Source organism: Rhinatrema bivittatum, chromosome 8 (assembly GCF_901001135.1).
Source record: "Rhinatrema bivittatum chromosome 8, aRhiBiv1.1, whole genome shotgun sequence".
Lineage (NCBI taxonomy): Eukaryota > Metazoa > Chordata > Amphibia > Gymnophiona > Rhinatrematidae > Rhinatrema > Rhinatrema bivittatum.
In genome coordinates this window covers 142,440,981-142,464,897 of record NC_042622.1, presented here as the reverse complement: position 1 = coordinate 142,464,897, position 23,917 = coordinate 142,440,981, and the positions used below count along the sequence as shown (strand labels likewise).

Genomic DNA, 23,917 nt, shown 5'->3' with positions numbered 1-23,917 from the left:
CTATTAATGATCTTGTTCACACTAGAGCTACCCAGGCCCTGAAATATCGTCAATATAATTTTTTTCAACATGGAAATAAGGCAGGCCGGTTGCTTGCGCGCTTGCTAAAATCCCAAGAACCCTCAAAATTTATAGCTAATTTACGGTCCTCCAAGGGTGAAGTTAAGACCTCCTCGCAGGACATTGCCCAAATTTTCTCTGAGTACTATCATACGTTATATTCCAAGGAACCGGTTGATGAGCCTGCTATAGACGCCTTTTTTCATCTGCCAACCTTGTCGGAACAGCAGAGAGCTTGCCTAAATCGTCCTATAGAAACTAATGTAATATTAGTGGCCATCCGATCTTTGCAAGATGGGAAGGCACCAGGTCCAGATGGCATGACGGCGCTCATCTACAACTCCCTTGCACAGGAAGTGGCCCCAATTATGCAGTCTCTTTTTGAAACAATGGCTACCAAGGGTGAAATGCCGCCTACTCTGAGATCGGCAACCATTTTAGTCCTCCCAAAACCAGGTAGGGATCCCCTCCAACCTTCCTCCTATCGCCCCGTATCCCTGCTCAATTTGGATATTAAACTATATGCGAAGGTTATAGCTACTCGGTTACAACCCATTATGCCTCTGCTAATCTTCCCGGATTAAGTGGGGTTTGTGGCTGGGCGCCGATCTGCGGTTAACATACATAAAGTGTATTCTTCTGTGCTGGATCGACGCTAACCCTCCCATAAAAATTGCAATGGAGTACTTTGATGACTGAACTCTTTCAAATGGAATACGGCTCCATGTACTGGAGGTTTCCGCTGAAGAAGAAGCGTTTCTTCTATGATTATATGGGGTCGGTTCCATAAAAGTCTGCCAACAACTATTCAAGAGCTTTCTCCTCTACCCGTTGTCTGAATACCCAAAGGCCATGCCATTCGTCCTATGTGCAATTCCGCCTTTACTGGTTCTGCTTTATATTAAGCCACTATCCACCGATCACCTTGGGTCTTCCTTCGATAATCTATAGCTCAGACTCTCTCAGTATGGTATTTTTCTTTTAGACTAAGACTCTGTGCGTGGGGATGGGAAGGAGAGAGGGGGGGTGGGTGATGTTCATACATGTTCATGCAGCTTAGTTCTTTATTCTATTGTTTATGTGGCATATTATGAATGTCCTCCCATACCCTGAGGATTGTCTCTCCTGCGCTGTATATCAAAAGGCAATATAACTGTTACTGTTTAATCCTCAATAAAACATGTTTCAAAAAAAAGTACTCACCGATTACTATGTCTAAAGGAGACCAGAGTGATAAGTTTTTTGATGGAAAAGTTATATTTTTCGTGAGGGAAAATCTCACAGAGCTCCTATTACGTGAAGCTTACAGCACCGTGGAAAAAAAGAGACTTAAGGGAGACCCCTGTGGCTGAGAATATCATGGCATGCTGGGCATGCTCAGTGGCCTCACTGTGCCAGTCAAAAGTTTCTAGAAACTTTGACAGAAGTTTTCCGTATCAGGGTTCCATCTGATGATGTCACCCATATGTGAGGATTATCATCCTGCTTGTCCTGGGATAATGGACATAGTCTGCGGACACTGGGGGCACTTCCGGAAGCCAGTCACCATTGAAAAAAAAGACGACGCACGGTTGATGGCAGACGCTCGGTAACAGACCATAACTTGAAAAAAAACAAAAAACAAAACAAAACTTACCTACCAAACGCCAGAGGAACTGACTCACGAAGGGGGACCCCGGAGTGGGAAGAACTGGTGAAAAACAAATAATTTCTTCCGTGTAATAAAAAGAGTTGAAGAGCTCCAAAAATACGCAAGGCAACAGCACCGCGGAAAAAAGGAGACTGAAGGGGGACCTGCGTGGCTGCGGGAATAGTGGCATGCTGGGCATGCTCAGTGTGCCAGTCTAAGTTTTTATAACTTTGACAAAAGTATTCTGTGCCGGCTCCATCTGATGATGTCACCCATCTGTGAGGACTACCATTCTGCTTGTTCTGGGAGAAAGGGATTGAACTGCTATGATCTGTTCTTTGATTTGGGCCACAGTTTCTCTCAACTTTTCTCCGAATAGGTGGTCACCAAAAGCAGGGAAGATCTGCAAGCTTTTCATGCACATCTTCCCTGATGCCACTAAGCTCTCAACCAAGTCATCCATCATGCCCCGACTGATGCTGCTGAGGTACTTGCTGTGGTGTCAAACACTTCGTAAGGAGTGTCTGAGACCTTCTTCAAGGTCATGAAGCAGCTGAAGGGAGAATAGTTCACCTGTCTCTAAATGGATATCGGATTTGAGGTTTTGAATGCAATTATATAAATATTATACCATATAGAATTGATGCGGTTCTGATTTTGCAGTTAGCAGGGTGCCTTGGAAGACCTTTTTATCAAAATCGTCTAAGAGCTTGTGGTCTCTACCCAGTGGTGCATTCGAGTTCAATCTGGTCTGTGTCACCTTCTTCATTGCAGACTCAACTACTACCTGCTTGTGAGGTAGTTGCATCTGTCCACATCCCAGGGAGTTCTTCAACTTGAACTTTAAATCCACTTTCCTAGTCATTGTGGGCCCAGAAAATGGGTTTTCCGCTTTTTGGGTACTGTGTCAAGAACCTCAAGGAATGGCAGAATTGAAGGTTCCATAGGAATGTCTAGGATTTTAAGTAGACCCATTACCTCTGCTTGAGGATCCAGTTCTTTCTGTACTTCCAATTTAAGTGCAATTCCTAACTTTTCCACGAACCTGGAATATATCAAGTCCTCAGGGGGTGAAGTATGCTTTAGTGGTTCTTCTGGGGGATCCGATGGTAGACAATCATCTGAAGGTTGAAAAAGAAGTGGGGAGCCTGGTAATGAATGCTCCTGCATCGGACTGTGAGGAAGTGGTAATTCCTCCAGTAAGGGTGAAATGGGGCTCCCTGAGGAAGATGAAGATGATGGAGGAAGTGGTGGCGCACTTGGCATCTCTTTTTTGTTCAGTGGCAGAATTCAGTATGCTGGCGGAAAGAATAGAGATGGAAGCTGTGGGAAGAGATTTGAGAAGAATCCTTTCACGATTTCAGTGATTTGCTCTACTGCCTGATGGGATCGTTGTCCAGGTGATAGAGGAGCATTTTCTTTCAGCACTAACAGTTGGTCCGGATCCATGCTCGCTGCCGTGAGATAGGGAACATTGAAGTAATGGGATCTGGAGTTTGCAGGCAGAAACCCTTTTGCCATATGGTAGATCCTAACATTGGTCAGGAAATAGTGGCTGGAAAGGGGTAGCATGCTGCAACCTGTGAAATACTTGGCCAGAGGTATTTTGGGCGGTGGGATGGCTGTCCTTAAGATGTCACTTCATGGTTCTCTATCCAAATGGGAGGCAGTGGTTCAGCATGGTGGTCTTGTTGAGCATGGTTCAGATCCTTCTCTGCCTGTTTTAGACTTGTGACCTGTTGGGTCATGTGACTTTTCTATGGTTTTGTGTTTCTTTTGCATTGTCTTAGTGCCGTAGCTGCTGTAACAGCACAATGCTTCGTTTTTGAAGATGTGCCTTTTGTGCCATGCTTTGATGGCATTGCTGATGAGGTGTGAGCCAAAGGTATAACGTCTACCATGTGATGGTGTTCCATTTGTCCGCGATGTGCTGAGCGTGGCTGGTGTATCGTACACCGATAATGTGCTGTGCATCGATGATGCACTGTTTGAGAATAATGCGCCACGTGCTTTTTTTCTTCAGCGTTAGCTTTTTCTGATGTGCGCAGGTTCCAGAAGAAGGGCAAGTTGATGATGCCTCTTGACCTTTTGTTTCCACACAGTGCTTTCTGGAATGGGAGACTGGTCATACACCTGGTGAAGCATGATGCTTATCACTGTTGGTGCTTCAGGTACTACCCAAGGAGGAGCTATCTGCCTTTTGATGAGAACTAGCCCATAGGTGGTTTATCTTTTCAACTCTTTGGCATTGGGCCCTCATGGACATGTTCTGTAGTACCTGCAATTTGCCTGGTCAAGATCTGGGCCCAGGCAGATATAACAACTGGTTTGGCCATCCGTAATGGACATTATGTGTCCACAGGCACAATATATGAAGCCTGCCATGGGACAGGAAGCCATTCCCCTTGCACTAGTTTAGTTCTACTGTTCATTGCACCCCTTGTTTTCTATGTAAACCGACATGATGTGACCTGTTCATGAATGGCGGTATATAAAAAATCTAAATAAAATAAAAATAAAAAAATATTTGTACTGAAAAGTACCTTTATTTATTTTGAAGGAAAACAAGAGTTCCAGAAGTAGAGAGAGACAAGAAACTCCTACGTCCATGTGAAGCACGGATGAAAAGAGACTGAAGAAAGTTCTGGAATGCTCAATTGTGCAGGAATACCCACACAAGATCAGTACTAAAAAACCTTAACTGACTTAAAAGACAACTCTGCTATGTCCGCCTGATGTCGTCACCCCATGGAACATGGCTAATTCAGCCTGCTTATCGAAGGAAAACCTCTATTATCACTCCATGATGAGACTGCACCTAGAATACTGTGTGCAATTCTGGTCATTACATCTCGAAAAAGATATAGTTGAAATGGAAAAGGTATAGAGATGGGTGACCAAAATGATAAAGGGGATGGAACAGTTTCCCGATGAAAGGTTAAAAAATAGTAAGTGTATTCTAGAACAACGCATATACTTTTATCTGCATTGAGTGTATTGTACCCAGTGTCCTTCTGGTGAACGTTAAAGCAACGAGCATACATGATTGCTTGTGAACAGAAACAACTTTTCTCATGTGCAAACAACCTTCTATAGTTCCTTATGGCTTCAACTTCCTCTATAAACAGTTAACATCTTGGTGACATAGACTATGCCTTCCCGTATGCACTTCCATACGAATAAAAAACATTCCATTTCTGTGTGTCCCATTCCAACTCCTTCCCTAGAGTCCTTTTTAACTTCTAACAGAGGGTGGGCAATTTTCAAAAAATTTACACCGGTAAAAAGCATTTTACCTACAGAAATTGGCTTTCAGAATTGCAATCCCCACGTTGGTCAGATGTTCAATAGGTACAAATATTGGGTAGGCATAACCCTCCTAGATTATCGATAGGTGCATATGTTGGGCAAGTATACCACCCTCCTCTTTACCTTTCGCAGATGTTCAATAGCTACAGATGTTAGGCAGGCTGATCCCCACCCCCCTTCTTACCTCTCCCAGTTGCTCATGAGGCAGGTGCAGATGTTACGCAGGCTGATGGCCCCGCCCCACATGCTATGGAGCTGGGGATGGGTGCCAGCATAAGAAGTAGTAAGCGGGGAGACATATATGGGGTAGCCAATGGGCTGGTCACAGGATGAGTTGATCATGTTACGCAGGGCCTGCTTGGCGTTCTGGATGCTGCCACGTTCTGGGTTTCGATTCCGCAGGAAGATCAGCTCCTGCTGTTGACCTGCCCACAGCCCACGCACGCACTCCCTGTTCACCTGTTGAAGGAGGGGGATGGAGACATCCAGAAAGAAGGAATAAGACCATGCATACACAGCAAAGTTGCTTACCTGAAACATATGTTCTCCAAGGTTAACAGCATAATGAGACACACAAATGGATAACGTCATCCAATAGTGCTAACACAGAAAGTCTCGTAGAGAGTTCTGAAAAAGTCTGTTCAGGTTTTTCCGAGTATGCCTAGAACTTCCTTCACACGCACCATCTTGTGAGACCTTTTCAGTTCTATAATATAGTTTACATGAACAATTCTATAAAGCAAGGAGGGTGGGTCTGTGTGGCTAATTATTCTGCTGTCCCTAGAGAACAGCTGTTACAAGTAAGAAACTTTGCTTTTTCCAAAGACAAGCAGGATATATCAGCCACACAAGTGGGAATCCCTTGCTAAGGGTTGCCTTTCAACAAAATATGTGAAACTAAGAACAAATTCACCAATAGATGCTGAAATATTTTTGTTGGGAAAAAACCTCTTTAGGTTTTTACTTTTTTTTTTTCCCACCTAAAGACAGGTGAGCTGAAATAAAAATAATTGGCCCTAGGGGAGATTCAACTGAATTTTATCCTTGAAAGAGAAGAGACCCTGAAGGACTGATTGACAGAATAACAGGGCTCGGAGGTCAACTTATCAACTTACATAGAACCAAAATAGGTGAATAAGAGCGAAGAGGAAACCAAAAGCAGAAAAAGAAAGAGCCACTGTGACCAATACCAGGTCCCACAGCTTCAGTTCTTACAGAGTAGGAGTCTTCTCCGAGGGCTCCTACCTGATCTGCTTTTTTTTTCTGCAATAGCAGTAGCAACTCCCTCAGCCTGCTCCCAGAACCCCACCATGATCAGCTGCAGTGACTCCCTAGGCCTGCTCCCACTATTCTCAGATCCCACCACCATCTTCAGCTGCTGCAGCAGGAAACATGTCCCCGCCTTCTCTAATACCTACTCTGCTGAGGCAGCTAAACAACCTCCCATCTGCCTCAAGATTTTCTACTGCTCTCGCTGCCACTGGCCCCCCTCTTCCTCAGGCAGTGGGGGGGGAAAAAAAGAAAACAAACAATACTTTAAAACCTGCCCCTTCCCATTCCAAGAAATGCCTTCTCCCGGAGCATTAACTGGCAGCCCACTCAGACCCTGCCTGAATCCCCCCTAACCACTAAGCTACAAAAAACTTTTTTTTTTGTACTTATGTCAGTGAGCTGTGTATATGAGAGAGAAAGAGAGAGAGTGTGTGTGTTAATCAGTGAGCACGTGTGAGAAAAGACAGTAGGTTAAATGGTCAATTCTCTCAACGGAGAAAGGTGAATAGTGGAGTGCTTCAGGGATCTGTAGTGGAACCACTGCTTTTTACCATTTTTATAAACAATCTAGAGATGGGAACAATGTGTGAGGTCATCAAATTTGCTGATAATACAAAATTATTCAAAGTTGATAAATCACAACAGGATTGTGAGAAATTGCAAGATCATCTTGTGAGACTGAGCATCCAAATGGCAAACATTTAACATGAATAAGAATAAAGTAATGCATGTAGGGAAAAGTAACCCAAATTATATCTTCACAATGCAAGAACCCAGAAAAAGGAACTAGGTGTCATAATGGATAATATGGTGAAAACTTCTGTTTCAGTGTACAGCGGTGGCCAAGAAAGCAAATGCAATACTAATATTTATTAAGAAAGAGAATATCATAATGTTTCTGTATGGTTCCGTGGCAAGACCATACCTCGAGCATTGTGTACAATTCTAGTCACTGCATCTCAAAAAAGACAATTGGAAAAGGTGCAGAGAAGGGTGACCAACAGATAAAGGTGATGGAACGATTTCCCTATATAGAAAGGCTAAAGAGGTTAGGGCTCTTCAACTTGGAGAAGAAACAGCTGAAGAGAGATATGATAGAGGTCTATAACAAAATAAAGAGAGGAGTAGAACGGGCAAATGTGAATCAGTTGTTTACTCTTTCAAAAAGCACAAAAACTAGGGAACATGCAATGAAGTTACTAGGTAAAAGCACATTTGCTTATTGAAAATGGTGTTTTCCACAGATAGCAGGATGAATTAGCCATGCTGTCTTGGGTGATGATATCTGATGGTACACAATGCGGAGCTTTCTCTAAGTGGCAGAGCTTTGCTGCACTGCTCATGCATGGCAGTTCCTGCGTGATCGACCAAAATCAAGTCTCCTCGTTCATAACAAAGACTACGGACTTTGTCCCATGGAGGATAGAGACTAACCAGGGAGGAGGGCAAGAATATATGGCTAATTCATCCTACTATGGAAAACACCATTTACAGTAAGCAAACTTGCTTTTTATCTCATTGATAAGCAGGCTGAATTAGCCATGCTGTTTTGGGGAGTTCAAACTAAGGGCTACAGCTACTTTGCCCTTGCTACAAGGAGTTTCTTTTTTTTGTTTTTGCAACCTGTCTTCCTGAGTGGTAGTCTCTACCCCTCATGGATAGAACTCAGAACTCAAAACCGCTCTTCCCACTGAACTGTTCGTGGCTGAGAGCTGGTCCAGGCAGTAGTGGGCTATAAAAGTGTGTACAGATGACTATGTTGCAGCTTTGCAAATGTCCATAATAGGTATGTTTTTCAAGTGAGCTATGGAGGAGGCAGTAGATCTGACTTGATGTGCCTTGACCCTAATAGACAAAGGTAGGGAGGCTGAAAAATAGCAGAATTGTATACAGTCTGTGATCCAGTTTGACAGATTCCTCTTCGTAACTGCCACTCCTAGTTTATTAATGTTGAAAGACATGAACAGTTGTTGAGCTTTTCTATGCTCCCAGAAACTCCAATGAGTGAGAGAGCACCAGATGATTCTAGGGAAGGTTGACAACCCCCCTGAGCGTCCTCAGGAGCTGAAGCACCCAGCTGACATCTGAAAGGCAAAGCGACTGATTTTGCCTGGAACAGCCAGTCGTCGAGGTAGGGGTGCACCAACAGACCTTCCCTCCGTAGCCGAGCTGCTACTATCACCACCACTATCTTGGTAAAGGACCTGGGAGCAGAAGCAAGTCAAATTCCGATGAGCAGGTACGCTACTATTAGATCTAGTAACACTAGAAACTCTCCGCTTTGAAACTGAAGCTATGACAGACTTGAAGTCTCAATATGGAAGCGGGGTATATGAAGACATCGGTTGACTTGTTTCAAAACAAGTATGGGTCGCAAGGTCCCCTCCTTTTTTGGTACCACAAAAGAAATGGAGTAACAGCCCTTCCTGCACGGGCGTAAGAGCGCCGAGACCGAGGAGACGCTGTAATGTCTCCAGCACCGCCCGACTCTTCAGGTCGTAAGCGCATGGAGAGACTAGAAAAATGATGTTGGAGACATCGTGCAAAATCTAAAGCATAACCATGTCTTATTACTGAGAAGACCCACTGGTCCAATGTCACTTTGGTCCATTCCTCGTAAAACAGAAACAATCTGCCCCCTACCCGCGGAAACGAAGAATGGACCTGCTGCACAGTATTGTGAAGGCTTAGAAACTTGGGCAGACTGGACGCCACCAGGCCTGGAGAAAACGGCGTCCACTAAGAACTGAGACCAGGAATGTTGCCTATCCGGAGTGTGCCGAAAGGTGGTAGAGTACAAACGCAGCCCTCGCGATCTAGGACCCCCACGAAACTGCGAGTGAGAAGACAACGTCCCTCTTGGACGTGGTCGATCCTCTGGCAGTCAGTGAACCGTATTCTCCCCCAGAGATTGGATCAAGTCCTCCAGCTCTTTGCTAAACAGTAACTGGCCCTTGAACGGCAGGGAACCTAGCTGAGACTTAGAGGAAAACATCCAGCGCACAGTTTCATAACCATAACAACCACCTTGCTGAGACCAAAGACACCAAGGACCTGGCCGAGGTTCGCAGCAAGCCATAAAGGACATCGGCGCTGTATGCAATTGACGCTTCCAGGTGGCCAGCCTGAAGAACTGCTCCCTCGGACAAGGAGTCGCTGGCCTGCAGCTGTAAAATCCAGCGAAGACCCGCTCTCAGGGAAAAACTACTGCACCTGGCAGCACGAACACCCAGGGCAGAAACCTAAAAAATGTTCTTGATTTGATGTTGTTTCCTGTCAGGCAAGTCCCTGAGAGCCATCGAACCCATAACAGGATGGTGGTCCTTTCGGTGACCGCTGAAACTGCTGCATCCACATTGGGAACGTGAAGGAGGTCCAAGGCATCCTCCAGCAGAGGATATAGCCTGTCCATAGCTTTGGTAACTTGTAAACCCAAATCAGGGGTGTCCCATTCTCGAAACAAGCCCGAGACAGAAAAATGAAATGGAAAGGAAGTAGGGGGGGCCCCTCAGGCCCAATAACTCCGGATCCATGGCCCCCAACTTGGAATCTTCCTGAGGTGACTCAATACCTAATTCCCCCAAAATCACGGGGTTAAGGGGACCCAGTTCTCCTCTGAAGAGCCGAACCACTTTCGGGTCGTCTTTTTTTTTTTTCACAGATTGAGATCCTTGCACAGTTCCCTGTGGCTGATCTAGATCCCCTTCGACGCTGGGACGGTAGGTCTAGACCATTCCGGTCTGACTCCACTGATGACGACTCTGTGGCTGTCTGAGGTGCCACCAATCTTAAGGGATGGCATCCCCTGTCGGGTCCAGCGCTATTATGCGTCCTGGCCCTCCTACAGTGCTTAACCAGTGACTCAATCCCAATAGCATTAGATGCTGATTTCTTTTTTTTTTTTTTTTTAACTTTCTGGCTTCAAAAGCCTGGTGCAGTAGGGCACAAAGTCTGAAGAGAAGGAAGGAGGAAGATAAATCATCTGAGACCCCTTCGGGGCCGTCCTCCACAGCTTTTGCTGCCTTTCCCAGCGATTTGCCCCCTTCAGGAGCTGCGGGATGAGGAGATAATGGCAGCAGGAGATTCCCCTCCCCCGCCACCGTCAGCGTCTCTTTTCCTCGTTGCCGGCACGAAACAACCAAAATGGCGTCCATTCCGCGCTCAACAGGATCGGACCCGAAGGAGGAGGCTCTAGCTCGCCAAACGCTCCGGTGACGGTCTGGCCAAGCAAAACTACCCTCCCGGGGGCCGTTGAAGCTCCCCCTCCCCCGGGAAACAGACTAAGCACAATCCCTCTCTATAGAGGTGTGCATGGCGTCGAGCCGCACGTGTGACAAGCCAACCTCCGTGGCATTATCAACAGGAGACAAAAAGTAAAAATCTGCCTGAAATAGCCAGCGAATTCTGCAACCACCGCGGCGGCCCGAACAGCGATTAAAGCTCCACCACGACCGTGAGGAGCAGCAGAGTCCAAGAGACAAGAAAAAAACCAAATTTTTTTTTTCCAATCAAACTTGACTTGCCCGGTCTGTCGCGGTTCCTGGACTGTCTGGGGTGAGTGAGCCGGGCTCCCCGGTATCATCCCAGTGCTGCATACACCCAGCAACAGAGCTCTCAGCTCTTAGCTGCAGCTGCCTCTGAAACCGGGGGATTGGTCCCCTCAGGACCTGACAATCCCCTGGGGAGGCCACCAAATGCCTTCTGAAACCAAGTGGACTTAACCTAAAATATGCTTTTCTAAACTGCTTAACCTCAACCTATCAGATTAACAGATCACTACAAAAAAATACATTATCTACACTAAGTTAAGACTAGGTTTTGCACCTCCACCATCTGCTGGAGACAGAGAAATACTGCTGGACTCTAGGTGGCACCATCCTATATAAGGCAGAGTTTTGTTTTGAAAACTTCTCTGTCTCCCTCTGCTAGAGGGGGGGCAAAACCCAGGAGTCTGGACTGATCCGGATACTACAGGGAAGGCCAGTTTACAATCCAATATATGCAAGGTCTTTTCCTGTGGCTTGGGGAAGAAAGTTGGAAGTGCAATTGACTCATTTATATAAAAGATGAAGACCCACCTTTGGGAGGAAATTTGGATGTGGTCGGAGAACCATTTTGTCATGGAAAAGCTGTAAGGTGTTGCATTTACCAAGGTTTGAAGCTCACTCACTCATCGTACGGAAGTGATGGCTACCAAGAATAAGACTTGCCATGTTAGGAACTTTAGCAGGGATGTCTCTAGTGGTTCAAAGGGCGCAGAGAATATTAATATCCCAAGGAACAGGAGGTTTTCGAACAGGAGGGTGTATTTGAAGAAGTCCCTTCATGAATATTGACATGAGCAGTGTAATGAAATGGAAAGCCCCTTCTCTTACGAATGATACGCTGTGATAGTGCTCAGATGAACTCTGACCAAAGATGTCTTTAGACCTCTCCGGTAAAGATGGTACAAGTAGTTGAGTTACTGTTTTGGAGGGCAAGTGAAAGGGTCAAGAGAGTGTGTTGTACACCAATCGGAGTAGTGTTTTCATTTGAAACAATAGTTCCTATGAATCGATTCCTGGAGGAAAGCAGGATGTCTTGTATAGGTGGTGGCAACAGTAATGGTGCTAAGCCTTTGCACTCAACATCCATTCTGTGAAGTGCAGAAAGAAGTGGAGCAGATGTAGCAGGGTTTCCTCCTCCTGTGTCAGAAGGTTTGGGTAACCCTCTAGGAGTCTTTGAGGTTGTATTGATAATTGAACTAGATAGGCATACCAGATGCTGTCTATTTTTGCTCCTATATACTGCAAGACGTTTGTTGGGTTTTGAATTGACTTTTCGTAATTTATTAGCAAGTCCAACTCCTCCAGGCATTGTACTGTGCTTTGAAGGTCTGCTTGTAAAGCTTTCTGGTTTGGAGAAACTATGAGCCAGTCATCCAGTTAGGAAAATATGCAAATTCCAGCTCGCTGGAGGTGAGCCAAAGCCGCTGCAGGAAGGCTTTTGCCTGAGCCATGTTTAGCAGAGTTCCTAAGAAGTCCAATCGAGGGTGACGGGATGAGATGGGACTTTGGGTAGTTGAATACGAACCCTAGTGACTCCCCCTATCTGAGAGGTGCTCTTGACTAGCCAATCGTCCAAGTACGGGAAAATATGCACTCCCAGTCTGCGGAGGTGCGCCCCCACCACGGCCAGACATTTTATTAAGACATGTGGGGCCAATGCTAGCCCGAACGGCAACACTCTATACTGGAAATGCTGTTTTCCCATCACAAATCTGAGATACTTCCTGCGAGACGGGAAGATCTCGATGTGAGAGTATGTGTACTTTAAGTCGAGGGAGCATAGCCAGTCCCCTTTTTGCAGCAGGAGGGGAATCGGGGTGCCCAGGGAAACCATCTTGAACTTTTGTTTATTGAGAAATCTGTTCAAGGCCCTTAAGGTCTAGGATGGGACAGAGTCCCCCTGTTCTCTTTGGAATCCGGAAGTACCGGGAGTAGAATCCCTGCCCTCTTTGCCCTGGTGGGACAGGCTCGACTGCTGTGGCCGTTAAGAGGGCAAAGAGCTCCCGAAGTAGTGCCTCCTGATGCACTATTGGCCCCCAAAATGAGTAGGGGGGGGGGGCAATTTGGAGGGACAATCAATAGGTTTAATTTGTACCCTTGACGGACAATGGGCAAAACCCACTGGTCCGGTTATGCTGGGGCACCAATCCGCAAAGAACAATAGCCTGTCCCCGACCAGGCGTTCCAGCATCTCGGGTACAGGCCCTACGATCCAGTCAAAACCCCATCCCAGAATTTGGTTGGGACTTGGGAGCTCTCTGTTGCCTGGGACAGCCACATGAGCTCACTCACCCTCTGTGAACAGGAGCAAGTACTTCCTCTGATGGTAGAAAAACTTCCTTTGACCCTGCATTGCGGACCTCCTGGCTGAGGAGGGCAGGTCTAAAGTGCTGGAGGAGAATTGTTGAAGTGTCTTATGGTGATCTCGTGATTGGGCCACCGCGTCCCTCACTTTATCTCCGAAGAGATTCTCTCCTGTGCATGGCAGGTCAGTGAGTCTTTCCTGTACCTCCAGTCGGAGATCTGAGGCACGTAGCCATGCCATTCTGAGGGCACCAATTCCTACTGCAGAGACTTTTGCTGCCATCTCAAAAATATCGTAGGTTGAACGAACCTCGTGTTTTCCCACACTCCAGGCCCTGACGCACCAGTGATAAGGGTACTTGCTGCCATTGAGGCAGTCGCTCAGCTGCCTCTTGCACCTGCTTCCAGATGTTGTGAGAGTACTGGTTCACGTAGAGGCAATCCAGGCAATAAGCATGGCCCCTTGGAACACTTTCTTCCAAAGAGCAGCCACTGGTCTATGATCTTTGCCCAGGGGTGCAGCGGCGTGGGTCCGACAGCACTTGGCCTTCTTGAGAGCGGATTTGACAACTACCAACTGGGGTGACAGCTGACGCTTCTTGAATCTGGTAGCCTGGAGGATGAGGTAAGCCCCATTCGCCTTCCTGTTGACAAGAGATATTTGTGAGGAGGGGGCTCATAGATCCTCAGCAACTCCCTAAAGATCTCGTGCACCGGGACTGCCACAATCTCTTTAGGAGCCTCCATGAACTGGAGGATTTCCAATTTCTTATGTATGGCATCCTCCTCCATCATTAATTGAAAAGGGAGACCCTCAGAGTACTGAAGGGAGACCTTCCGAGTCCTTGGAGGAGGATTCCATAGTGTTGCCCCCCCAGGGGTCATACAGGGCCTTGTCCTCATTATAGTCCACAAGGGATGGGGCCCCTGGGTGCTCGGCCTTCATCCAGAGGCACGGGCACCAGTGGCACTGGTGCCGGCCCTGGCAAAACTGGATGGGGGCTGCAGGTCTCAGTGTCCCTGCCGGTCTCGATGGAGCTTCTTCCTCCTCTGAACCAGCTATGAGCACAATATTGGTTGGGGAAAGTATCGGTGCCCCGCCGGGCATTGATGGCCTTCCAGGAACCGGTACTAACTGAGTCGGCAACACACCGATAAGCACATTGAGCCGTTCAAGCAGCAATTCCAGCAGGGCAAGTACTGGCACTGTTGGTGCTGCCGGTTTGATGCCCTGCAACGCCCGCTGCACTGCCACCTAGATCTTGCGCTCTAGCTCCTCCTCGAAAGTTACTGATGCCAAAACCGACTGGGAGGCAGGAGGGGTGGCCAAACCATTCTTTGATCCCGGAGGCGGATCATCGACTGGCATCAGGACCAGTGGAGACTGTTGCGGATCCCCGACATCGATGGAGGATAGGAACTCTTCGCTGCGGGGTCACTTTGGGGGCATCTCGACATGAGCCAGTGTCTTCCCGACCCCAGCACCGTGCGTGACCGGTGTCTATGCTTCCTTGGCTTCCCTTGGTGCTCAGCCCAGTCTTTCCCCGGTGCAGAGGTCGATGACAATGAACCAGATGTCCTCGACTTGGAAGAGACCAACAGGGGCCAGTGTTCATTGCCCCATCTGCCGACGTTGTTGACAGAACTGACGGCACCGCCAATGCCTCGATGTCCATTGGTGCGGCTCTCAGGTCCATCGATGCAAATGCCGCCGATGCCTCGGACTTCCCTGACCCAAAGAGTTTCTCCATCTTATCGAGTCGAGCGTGACGACCCTTGGGTTCATTCTGGGCACACAAGCAGCAACACTGGATGTTGTACAATGACCCCAGGCAGAGGAGACACACCTCATGGGGGTAGCAGATCACCTCACGATGGACATCGTGTGATGGGCCGAGGCACAGCACACAAACATCATGCGGGTCAGTAATGGACATCGTGGGGGGGCACTCTGGACATTTTCGGAAACCTGTTGCCATAGCGAAAAAAAGGGCCGCGAAACAGTCGGTGGCCTGCTGGAACCGATGACAAGGTAGCAGGAACCCACCGGAGACAGTGGAAAATTACTCACTGAGCGTCAAGAAACGGTGTCGTGATGGGAGACCCCTATGAGGGAACTTTTTTCTGAAGATAACTTCAAGGTTTTCCGTGAGGAAAAGGGGTGAGAAAAGTCTCACAGAGCTCCTAACCGCAAGGCAAACTGAAGCGGAAAAAAAGAGACTAAAGGGAGACCCCTGTGACTACAGGGATTATGGCATGCTGGGCATGCTCAGTGTGTCAGTCAAAAGTTCTAGAAACTTTGACAGAAGTTTCCCGAGACAGGGCTCCATCTGATGACGTCATCCACATGTGAGGACTACCATCCAGCTTGTCCTGGAAGAAATGTTTTTACAGAACTATGAGACTGTGTGTTAGTGCCATCATATGATGTCATCCACTTGTATGAATGATATATCCAGTTGGTTTTTGGAGAATCCCTATTCACTAGGGTGAGGGGGGGATGGGGCAGACAACTAGAGAGGTGGGATAAGACCATGAATGTACTTCTTGTGCAACTGGGATGGGGGTGAGATGATAGGGAGGAAAGGAGAGACAGAGGGAGGGTGAGACTGTGCATGTTATACTTACACCTCTGAGATAGTGGGGGGGGGGGGGGGGAAGACAATAAGAGAGGAAGGGTGAAACCACATACATGCTTCCTGTTCATTTTTGGGAGAATTAGCCAGAAAGGAGCAGCTGAGGCACTTGTAAACATAGAACGAAGCTCCCAGGTTCCTTCTAATCTCAGCCCTATTTTCTGTACTTGTTATCTGGCTTTACCCCTTTTTCTCCCAATGCTGAGGAGCCTCCCTTTGTGCCTTACTCTAGCCCCCCTGCAGTCAAGGCTTTGAAGCTGGTTTCATTAAGAGATTAAAGGTATTATTACACAGTTAGACTCCAACACACAGAGACTGAGTCCAGGCTTATACTCAGGTCTCTTTCTTGAGGATGAGGAGGAATTGATTTTAGCAGACTTGCAAAAATATTCATTCTTCACTCAGATTAGAGGACTCTAGCCCCTTTTCCTCCCTCCATCCCCACAGTCTCCATTATATGCAAGACTATAAGTAGTTTACTTTAATGGGTTTATTTAAGTGGTTAAAGCCTCTTGGCCTGTTACAACATCCCTTGGGCAGCCTTTCCCCAAGAGAACAGGAAGTGGAAGGTAAAGCAAATTAAATTTTACAACTACTTAGATTGTCTTCCCTCAGCTCACCACAATGTAAAACTACATTCACAAAATACCATACATGCCAGACAACCAAGATCCCAGATGTTTTATAATGATGATATCACAAGGAGGGGCTGTCTCACGGCAAGCCTGATGATGTAGTGGTTCCCCTGGCATGATGGCAGCCTCCTTACCTTGATGACACGGAAGCTGAGGCACCGTCTGTTCAACATGACAATCTTGTATTCATCACTGGCATCGTCCATGACGTGTCGTAGGGCCAGCAGCGAGGGTGTGTTGGCCAGGATGGCACTGCGCCAGGCAGGGTCACCTTCATGAGAAATAACTAGCCTGTCCTCATTGGCAGTGATGGCGTCGTACAGCACAGCTGGATCCTCAAACTCATCTGGGGACGTGAAGTGGTCCTAAAGAAAGCAGAATAAAGCAAAGTTGCTTACCTGTAAACAGGTGTTCTCTGTAGACAGCAGAACAAAAATCAGCCACACAAGTGAGGTGATATCATCCAATAGCACTGTCACAGGAAACATTGCTCTCTTCTAGCTCCAAAAGACCAAGACGTGTTTCAGAGCATGCATGAGTTCCTGCACTACAGATGCTATGTAAGCTACCCTGAATAATTTACAGCTCTGCTTCAACTTCTGGGAGGCAGGCAAGATTGTGTGGCTTATTTGTTCTGTTGTTCACAGAGAACATCTGTTACAGGTAAGCAACTTTGCTTTCTCCATGGACAAGTGAAAGAAAAAGCTACACATATGGGGGCTCTCAAGCTCAAGAGTTGCATTAAATTTAAAAAGTATGTGGGTAGAAATGCAACCCAACAGAAAAAGAAGTTGAAGCTATCTGAATAAATTTTGAAGAACCAACTGTCCCAAGTGACTGTTTTTCCAGGAATCTTGACCTAAGCAATAATGCTATGTGAAGGAGTGAATAGAAAATACTACCATGTTACAGATTTACAAATGTCCTGTGAAGATGCTTGTTTCATTTGGGCTATGGAAGTTGCTGTGGCCCTGATCTGATGTGATTTAACTGATTACGAATAAGGAATTTCTGCATTCAGGTAGCAAAAAAAAAAAAAAAAAAAGACTTGACATCCTTGCTTATTTATATCAAAAGCAAAATTAACTGGGAAGACTAAGATTTTTGTTCTATTGAAATAGAACAAAGCTCTCCTACAATCTAACATATGAAGCAATTGCTCTCCTGATGATGAATATGGTTTTGGGTAGAAATTTGGGATAAGTTCTCAACATAACTTTTGAAAAATCTGAGTTAATGCAAGATAGGTTCCCAATGCTTCTAGACTAGTTCTAGTTCACTTACTCTGCGGAACCTGTTGTTTTTAAAGGTTCGAAGGTGGCTTCATTAGTTGTGAAAAACTAAATTAAGATTCCATTGAGTCGGCAGTGACTTAATTGGTGATTTCAGATAGTATAATCTCTTAATGAACTCTGCACCAAGGATCTTGAGAAATTAGTCGACCACCTAATTGATATGATGCTGCGATTGTACTTATTTATTTAAAAATATTTTTATCCTGCCTATCCTCATCCTCAACCAACTCCGCAATCTGATCTTGTAAATCCTCAGTCGGATCTTCCATCATAACCTGATAATACTCTGGATCACTCAACTGACACTGGATCTCCGCCACATAATCTTTAGTATCTTGAATCACAATTGCGCCACCTTTATCCGCGGGTTTTAATATTACCTCCTGGTTCTCTGATAACTGTTTCATGGCACAATATTGAGCATAGGACCAATCCGAAGAAGAATGTTTATTATCCATCCTATTTTGATCTTCCAAGAGAGTTAAATCTTTTAAAACCAGTTGAATAAAGGTTGCAATAACTGGATCGACCGGTCCCAGAGGCACCCACGTAGAATGTTGAGTGATAATGTAAAGATTACTTACCTGATAATCTCCTTTTCCTTAGTGTATGCAGATGGACCAAAACAAGTGGGTATTGTGTGCTCGTGCTAGCAGTTGGAGACGGATCTGATGTCAGCACGGGTACATATACCCCCACAGGAAGTGTAGCAATTCAGTAATCTTCCTTGCAAAAGCTTTATGGATATATGTGTGACTGACCGATCGATTAAATAAACAGGATTACCCTGACCAATTGATGGTAGCTGGAGACCGCCAGTGTACTCAACCGGAATGCGTCGACACCCGGCAGGGTGGAAGCCCTATATAAGCAAAACATGGCTTACCGTGAGTCGGCGAATCCCCATGTATACCGGCAGCCGGGTGGGATGCTGAGTCCATCTGCATACACTAAGGAAAAGGAGATTATCAGGTAAGTAATCTCTACATTTCCTAGCGTGTAGCAGATGGACTCAAAACAAGTGGGATGTACAAAAGCTACTCCCGGACTGGGCGGGAGGCTGCCCGAGGACCATATAGGATTGCCCTCGCAAATGCTGTGTCCTCCCTGGCCTGGACGTCCAGACGGTAGAATCTGGAGAAGGTATGGAGGGAGGACCACGTCGCCACTTTACATATGTCTGCAGGCGACAGCATCCTAGTTTCTGCCCAAGAGGCCGCTTGCGCTCTGGTAGAGTGAGCCTTGACCTGTAGAGGCGGTGGTTTTCCCGCCTCAACGTAGGCTGCCTTGATAACTTCTTTGATCCAGCGGGCGATGGTTGGCCGTGAGGCCGCTTCCCCTTGCTTCTTCCCGCTGTGAAGGACGAACAGATGGTCCGTCTTTCGTACTGCTTCTGACATTTCCAAGTATCTGGCCAGTATTCTGCCGATGTCGAGATGACGCAGTATTCGACCTTCTTCTGGCTTCTTCAAACCTTCCGTAGATGGCAAGGATATGGTTTGGTTGAGGTGAAAGTGTGAGACCACTTTGGGTAAGAAGGAAGGAACCGTGCGAAGATGGATAGCTTCTGGAGTGATTCTGAGAAATGGATCACGGCAGGACAGTGCTTGTAGCTCTGAGATGCAGCGTGCTGAACACACAGCCAGCAAGAACACCAAGGTTAACAAACGGAGAGACAGGCCTCGAAGGGGCCTGAAGGCGGATCCCGCTAGAAATTCCAACACTAGGTTGAGGTTCCACACGGGCACTGGCCACTTCAGTGGCGGGCGAATGTGTTTGACTCCTTTCAGGAAACGTGAAACGTCTGGGTGTTTGGCAATGGTGTTGCCATCACTCCTGGGACCATAGCAAGACAGCGCTGCTACCTGAACCTTGATGGAGATGAGGGATAGACCCTTCTGAAGTCCATCTTGTAGGAAGTCTAAAATGATAGGAATCTTAGCGGTATGTGAATTGGTGCTGTGAAAGTCGCACCAGTCTTCAAAAACCCTCCAGATCCTGATATATGTCAGTGATGTGGAGAACTTGCATGCTCGGAGGAGTGTATCTATTATCGGCTCCGAGTATCCTCTTTTCTTCAATCTAGCCTTCTCAATGGCCAGACCATAAGAGAGAATTGAGCTGGATCCTCGTGGAGGATGGGACCTTGCCGAAGCAGGTCCCTGTGTGGAGGCAGGCATAGAGGATTCCCTGCCAGTAGTCTTCTCATGTCTGCGTACCAGGGTCTTCTTGGCCAGTCCAGGGCCACTAGAAGAACTAGGCCTCTGTGTCGCTGAATCATGTGTAGAATGGCACCCAGCAGGGGCCACGGAGGAAAGGCATATAGCAGGAGTCCCCGAGGCCAGGGCTGTACCAGGGCATCGATCCCCTGGGATAGCGGATCCCGCCTGCGGCTGAAATATCTGGGTACTTGAGCGTTGGACCTGTCTGCTAATAGGTCTATGCCCGGAGTCCCCCACTGATCCACAATCATCTGGAAAGCTGTGGGCGACAGCTGCCATTCCCCTGGATTTAGGCTTTCTCTGCTGAGGAAGTCTGCAGTGGTGTTGTCCTTCCCAGCGATGTGAACGGCGGAGATGTCCTGGAGATTCGCTTCCGCCCAAGCCATCAGGGGGGCTATTTCTAGAGATACCTGTTGGCTTCTGGTTCCACCCTGTCGGTTGATGTATGCCACCGTGGTGGCGTTGTCTGACATCACTCTGACCGCTCTGTTGCGAAGTCTGTGGGCAAATCGCAGGCACGCTAACCTGACTGCCCGTGCCTCTAGTCGGTTGATGTTCCACCTTGACTCTTCTCTGTTCCCCCGCCCTTGAGCGGTGAGTTCTTCGCAGTGTGCTCCCCATCCGTTCAGACTGGCATCTGTAGTGAGCAGGGTCCAGGTTGGGGAGGACATTCTCGACCCCCGGCTCATGTGGCCGGGCTGCAACCACCACCGTAGCTGATTCCACACTCTGGCTGGGAGAGGTAGGTGCACGGTGTAGTTCTGTGATCGTGGGCTCCACCAGGATAGGAGGGCGCGTTGTAATGGTCTCATATGAGCCCCGCGCCCATGGTATCACCTCCAGAGTGGATGCCATGAGGCCGAGGACCTGTAGATAATCCCGAGCTGTGGGCTGGGTGGCGCTCAGCAGGGCCTGCAGATGATTCCGGAGTTTCGACCTCCTCTTGGAGGTCAGGCTGACCTTGTCTTCCTGGGTGTCGAAGTGTACCCCCAGGTATTCCAGCGACTGGGACGGCTGTAGGGAACTCTTGTTTAAGTTTACTACCCATCCTAGGCTTTCCAGAAGAGCAATAACTCTGTTGGTTGCCTGGTGGCTCTCCTTCGGTGACTTTGCCCTGATCAGCCAATCGTCCAGGTAGGGATGGACGAGAATTCCTTCCTTCCTGAGTGCCACCGCCACTACTACTATGACCTTGGTAAAGATCCGCGGCACGGTGGCTAACCCGAAGGGTAAAGCTCGGAACTGGAAGTGCTGATTCAGGACTTTGAAGCGTAAATAGCGCTGGTGGTCCCGATGGATTGGGATATGCAAATAGGCTTCCGACAGATCTAGGGAGGTGAGAAACTCCCCTGGCTGTACTGCATTCTTGACAGACCGTAGAGTTTCCATGCGAAAGTGCCCTCCTTCTTGGGTACTATGAAATAAATGGAATAATGCCCAGAATTGATCTCCCCTGCAGGCACTGGGATTATGGCTTTTAGTGCCAGGAGCCTCTGTAAGGTCACTTCTAGTGCCGTCCTCTTGAGAGGCGAACAAGGAGATTCCACAAACTTGTCGGGCGGGAGCCGAAGAAAATCCAAATAACCTTCTCGGATGATGGCGAGGACCCCCTGGTCCGAAGTAATCGCGACCCACCTGCGGTAGAAGAGGGTTAGCCTGCCCCCGATGGCTGCTACCCCCGGATGGGTCGGCTGATTGTCATTGTGGATTGCGGCCGGGACAAGAACCCGAGTCGGTTCTCCTCTTGTTGTGCTTAGCCCGAAAGGGCTGGTTCCTGGCCTGAGAACGAGGTGCTTGATAGCGAGCCCTGTAAGGGTTGAAGCGCTGAGAGTTTCGACCTCTGGATGGTCTAGAAAACGAACGCTGGTTCCTCCTCGACCTGTCTTCTGGTAGACGGGGTAATGGAGAGGCACCCCATTTGTTAGCCAATTTCTCGAGATCGCTGCCGAACAGAAGGGAACCCTTAAAGGGCATTCTGGTGAGGCGTGTCTTGGAGGAAGAGTCGGCCGCCCAATTACGTAGCCAAAGCTGCCTCCTGGCTGCCACTGAGGATGACACTCCCTTGGCTGCCGTACGGACGAAGTCGGAGGCTGCGTCAGTGAGGAATGTGAGAGCTGATTCCATGTCTTCTCCCGGGGTGTTGCTTCTAGCTTGTGATAAACAGGAACGCGTCACCACGGTGCAGCAGGTCGCGATTCGTAGGGACATGGCTGCTACCTCAAAGGCTTGTTTCAGAATGGTGTCCATGCGCCGGTCATGTGTATCCTTGAGGGCCACTCCCCCCTCCACCGGAATGGTGGTGCGCTTCACGATTGCGTTAACTATGGCGTCTACCCTGGGGCACGCCAGCAGCTCCTTGGACGCCGGGTCCAGAGGGTACATGCCTGACAAGGGCCGACCCCCTTTGAATGAGGCCTCCGGCGCATTCCATTCCAGATCAATGAGCTGTTGTGCTGCTTGTAGGAGGGGAAAATGGTGAGCCGTTTGGCGCAGGCCCTCTAACAGGGGGTTCATTTTAGGGCCCCCCGGGGTGTCCTGGCCTGGAATAGCCAGTTCTGACAGGCATTGTGAGACCAGGCCTGGAAGATCCTCTTTCCGAAAGAAGCGTCTCATGGTCCGATATGGTTCTATCTCCGAGGGCAGTTCTCCCTCCTCGGGGGGCTCCTCATCTTCCTCGGAGCAATCCGAATCCCCATACGTGGGGCTTCTGGGTGGCGAGTGGCCGTGCCTAGGTCTCGAGGGTCCAGGGGCCGGATCATCCGGAACAGAAAAGCCCATTCGAGGAGCAGACTGCATCTGGACAAAGGCGTGGATCCCCCTTGAATAACTCCACCCAGGAGAGTGAAGCCGGATCTGACCTTAGGGGCACCAGGCCTCTCGGGTTCCCTGGCTGCTCACCGTGGCCTGCTAAGTCCGGAGTGTTCCCTGAGGAACCGCTGGGCTGGAACCGGTCCTGTCCCGGAACTCCCATGGCCTCCTCACATTGGGCACATAGTGAGTCTGCTTCCTCGCTCTGTGTGGCTCTGAGGTTGCATGCTGAGCAGAGGCTTAGAGCTCTTATGCCTGATTCTGGAGGTGCCGGCTCTGTGGACGTATGGGCTCTCTGATGCTCCATACGCTTTGCAATATGTATCGCCTACTAATATGTGCTTATTTATTTATTTATTTAAAATCTTTTCTATACCGTCGCTAAGTTATATACCATCGCAACAGTTTACATGTAGGCACATATTTAATGTAAGTAAAAGTGTACTATAGTACATTCTAACAGGTGCCGTCAAAGGTTCGGTTACAATATATTATTAGACAAAATAATTTTTAGAGAAGTGGGTCATGACCGAGTGTACTGAAAGTACTTTTATGGGTAAATTTATTATACATAGTGTTATCAATATGCTAGTTGTGATGTGGGGTTCATAGACTACTCTACTGTATTGTCATAAGTACTGTGTGTCGGTGTTTATCTGCTTATTCCTGAATAATTTCTATTCTCCCGTCTCCTTGTAAAATGCCTGTTTAAAAAGCCATGTTTTTAAACTTTTCTTAAATGCCTTGAGATCACTTTGTAATCTGATCTCTGGAGGCATTGTGTTCCAAATTGTGGGTCCTGCTAATGATAAGGCCCTTTCCCTCACTTGGGTTAGTCTTGCTTATCTTACGAGTGTGCGCTGATCAACCTGCGCTTAGCCGCGTGCGCCCATGAATGGGCATCTTAGGAACGTGCGCCTACCAACAGGCGTCTTATGGTCATGCGCCTATAACGTGCGCCTATCAACAGCATTTTAGAAATGCGCGCCAATAACGTGCGCCTATCAATGGCGTCTTATGAGCGTGCGCCTATAACGTGCGCCTTATCAGCGTGCGCCTATCAACGGCGTCTTATGAATGTGCGCCTAGAACGTGCGCCTATCAACGGCGTTTTATGAACGTGCGCCTAGAATGTGCGCCTATCACTGGCGTCTCATGAACGGGCGCCTTTCAACGGCGTCTCATGAATGGGCGCCTAT

General features: G+C 47.9%; 1 protein-coding gene across 8 annotated transcripts in view; it reads right to left on the bottom strand.

Moving 5' to 3' along the window:
• PCNX3 (pecanex 3) overlaps positions 1-23,917 on the bottom strand; it is a 214,271-nt gene that overhangs the window by 20,982 nt on the left and 169,372 nt on the right. For all 8 annotated transcript variants that reach the window (XM_029614747.1, XM_029614744.1, XM_029614741.1 and 5 more), the window contains 2 exons: positions 16,528-16,758; positions 5,184-5,458 (listed from right to left, as the gene is read on the bottom strand). In XM_029614747.1, coding sequence (XP_029470607.1) covers positions 5,184-5,458; positions 16,528-16,758 — 506 coding nt within the window. The remainder of the gene's footprint in view (positions 1-5,183; positions 5,459-16,527; positions 16,759-23,917) is intronic.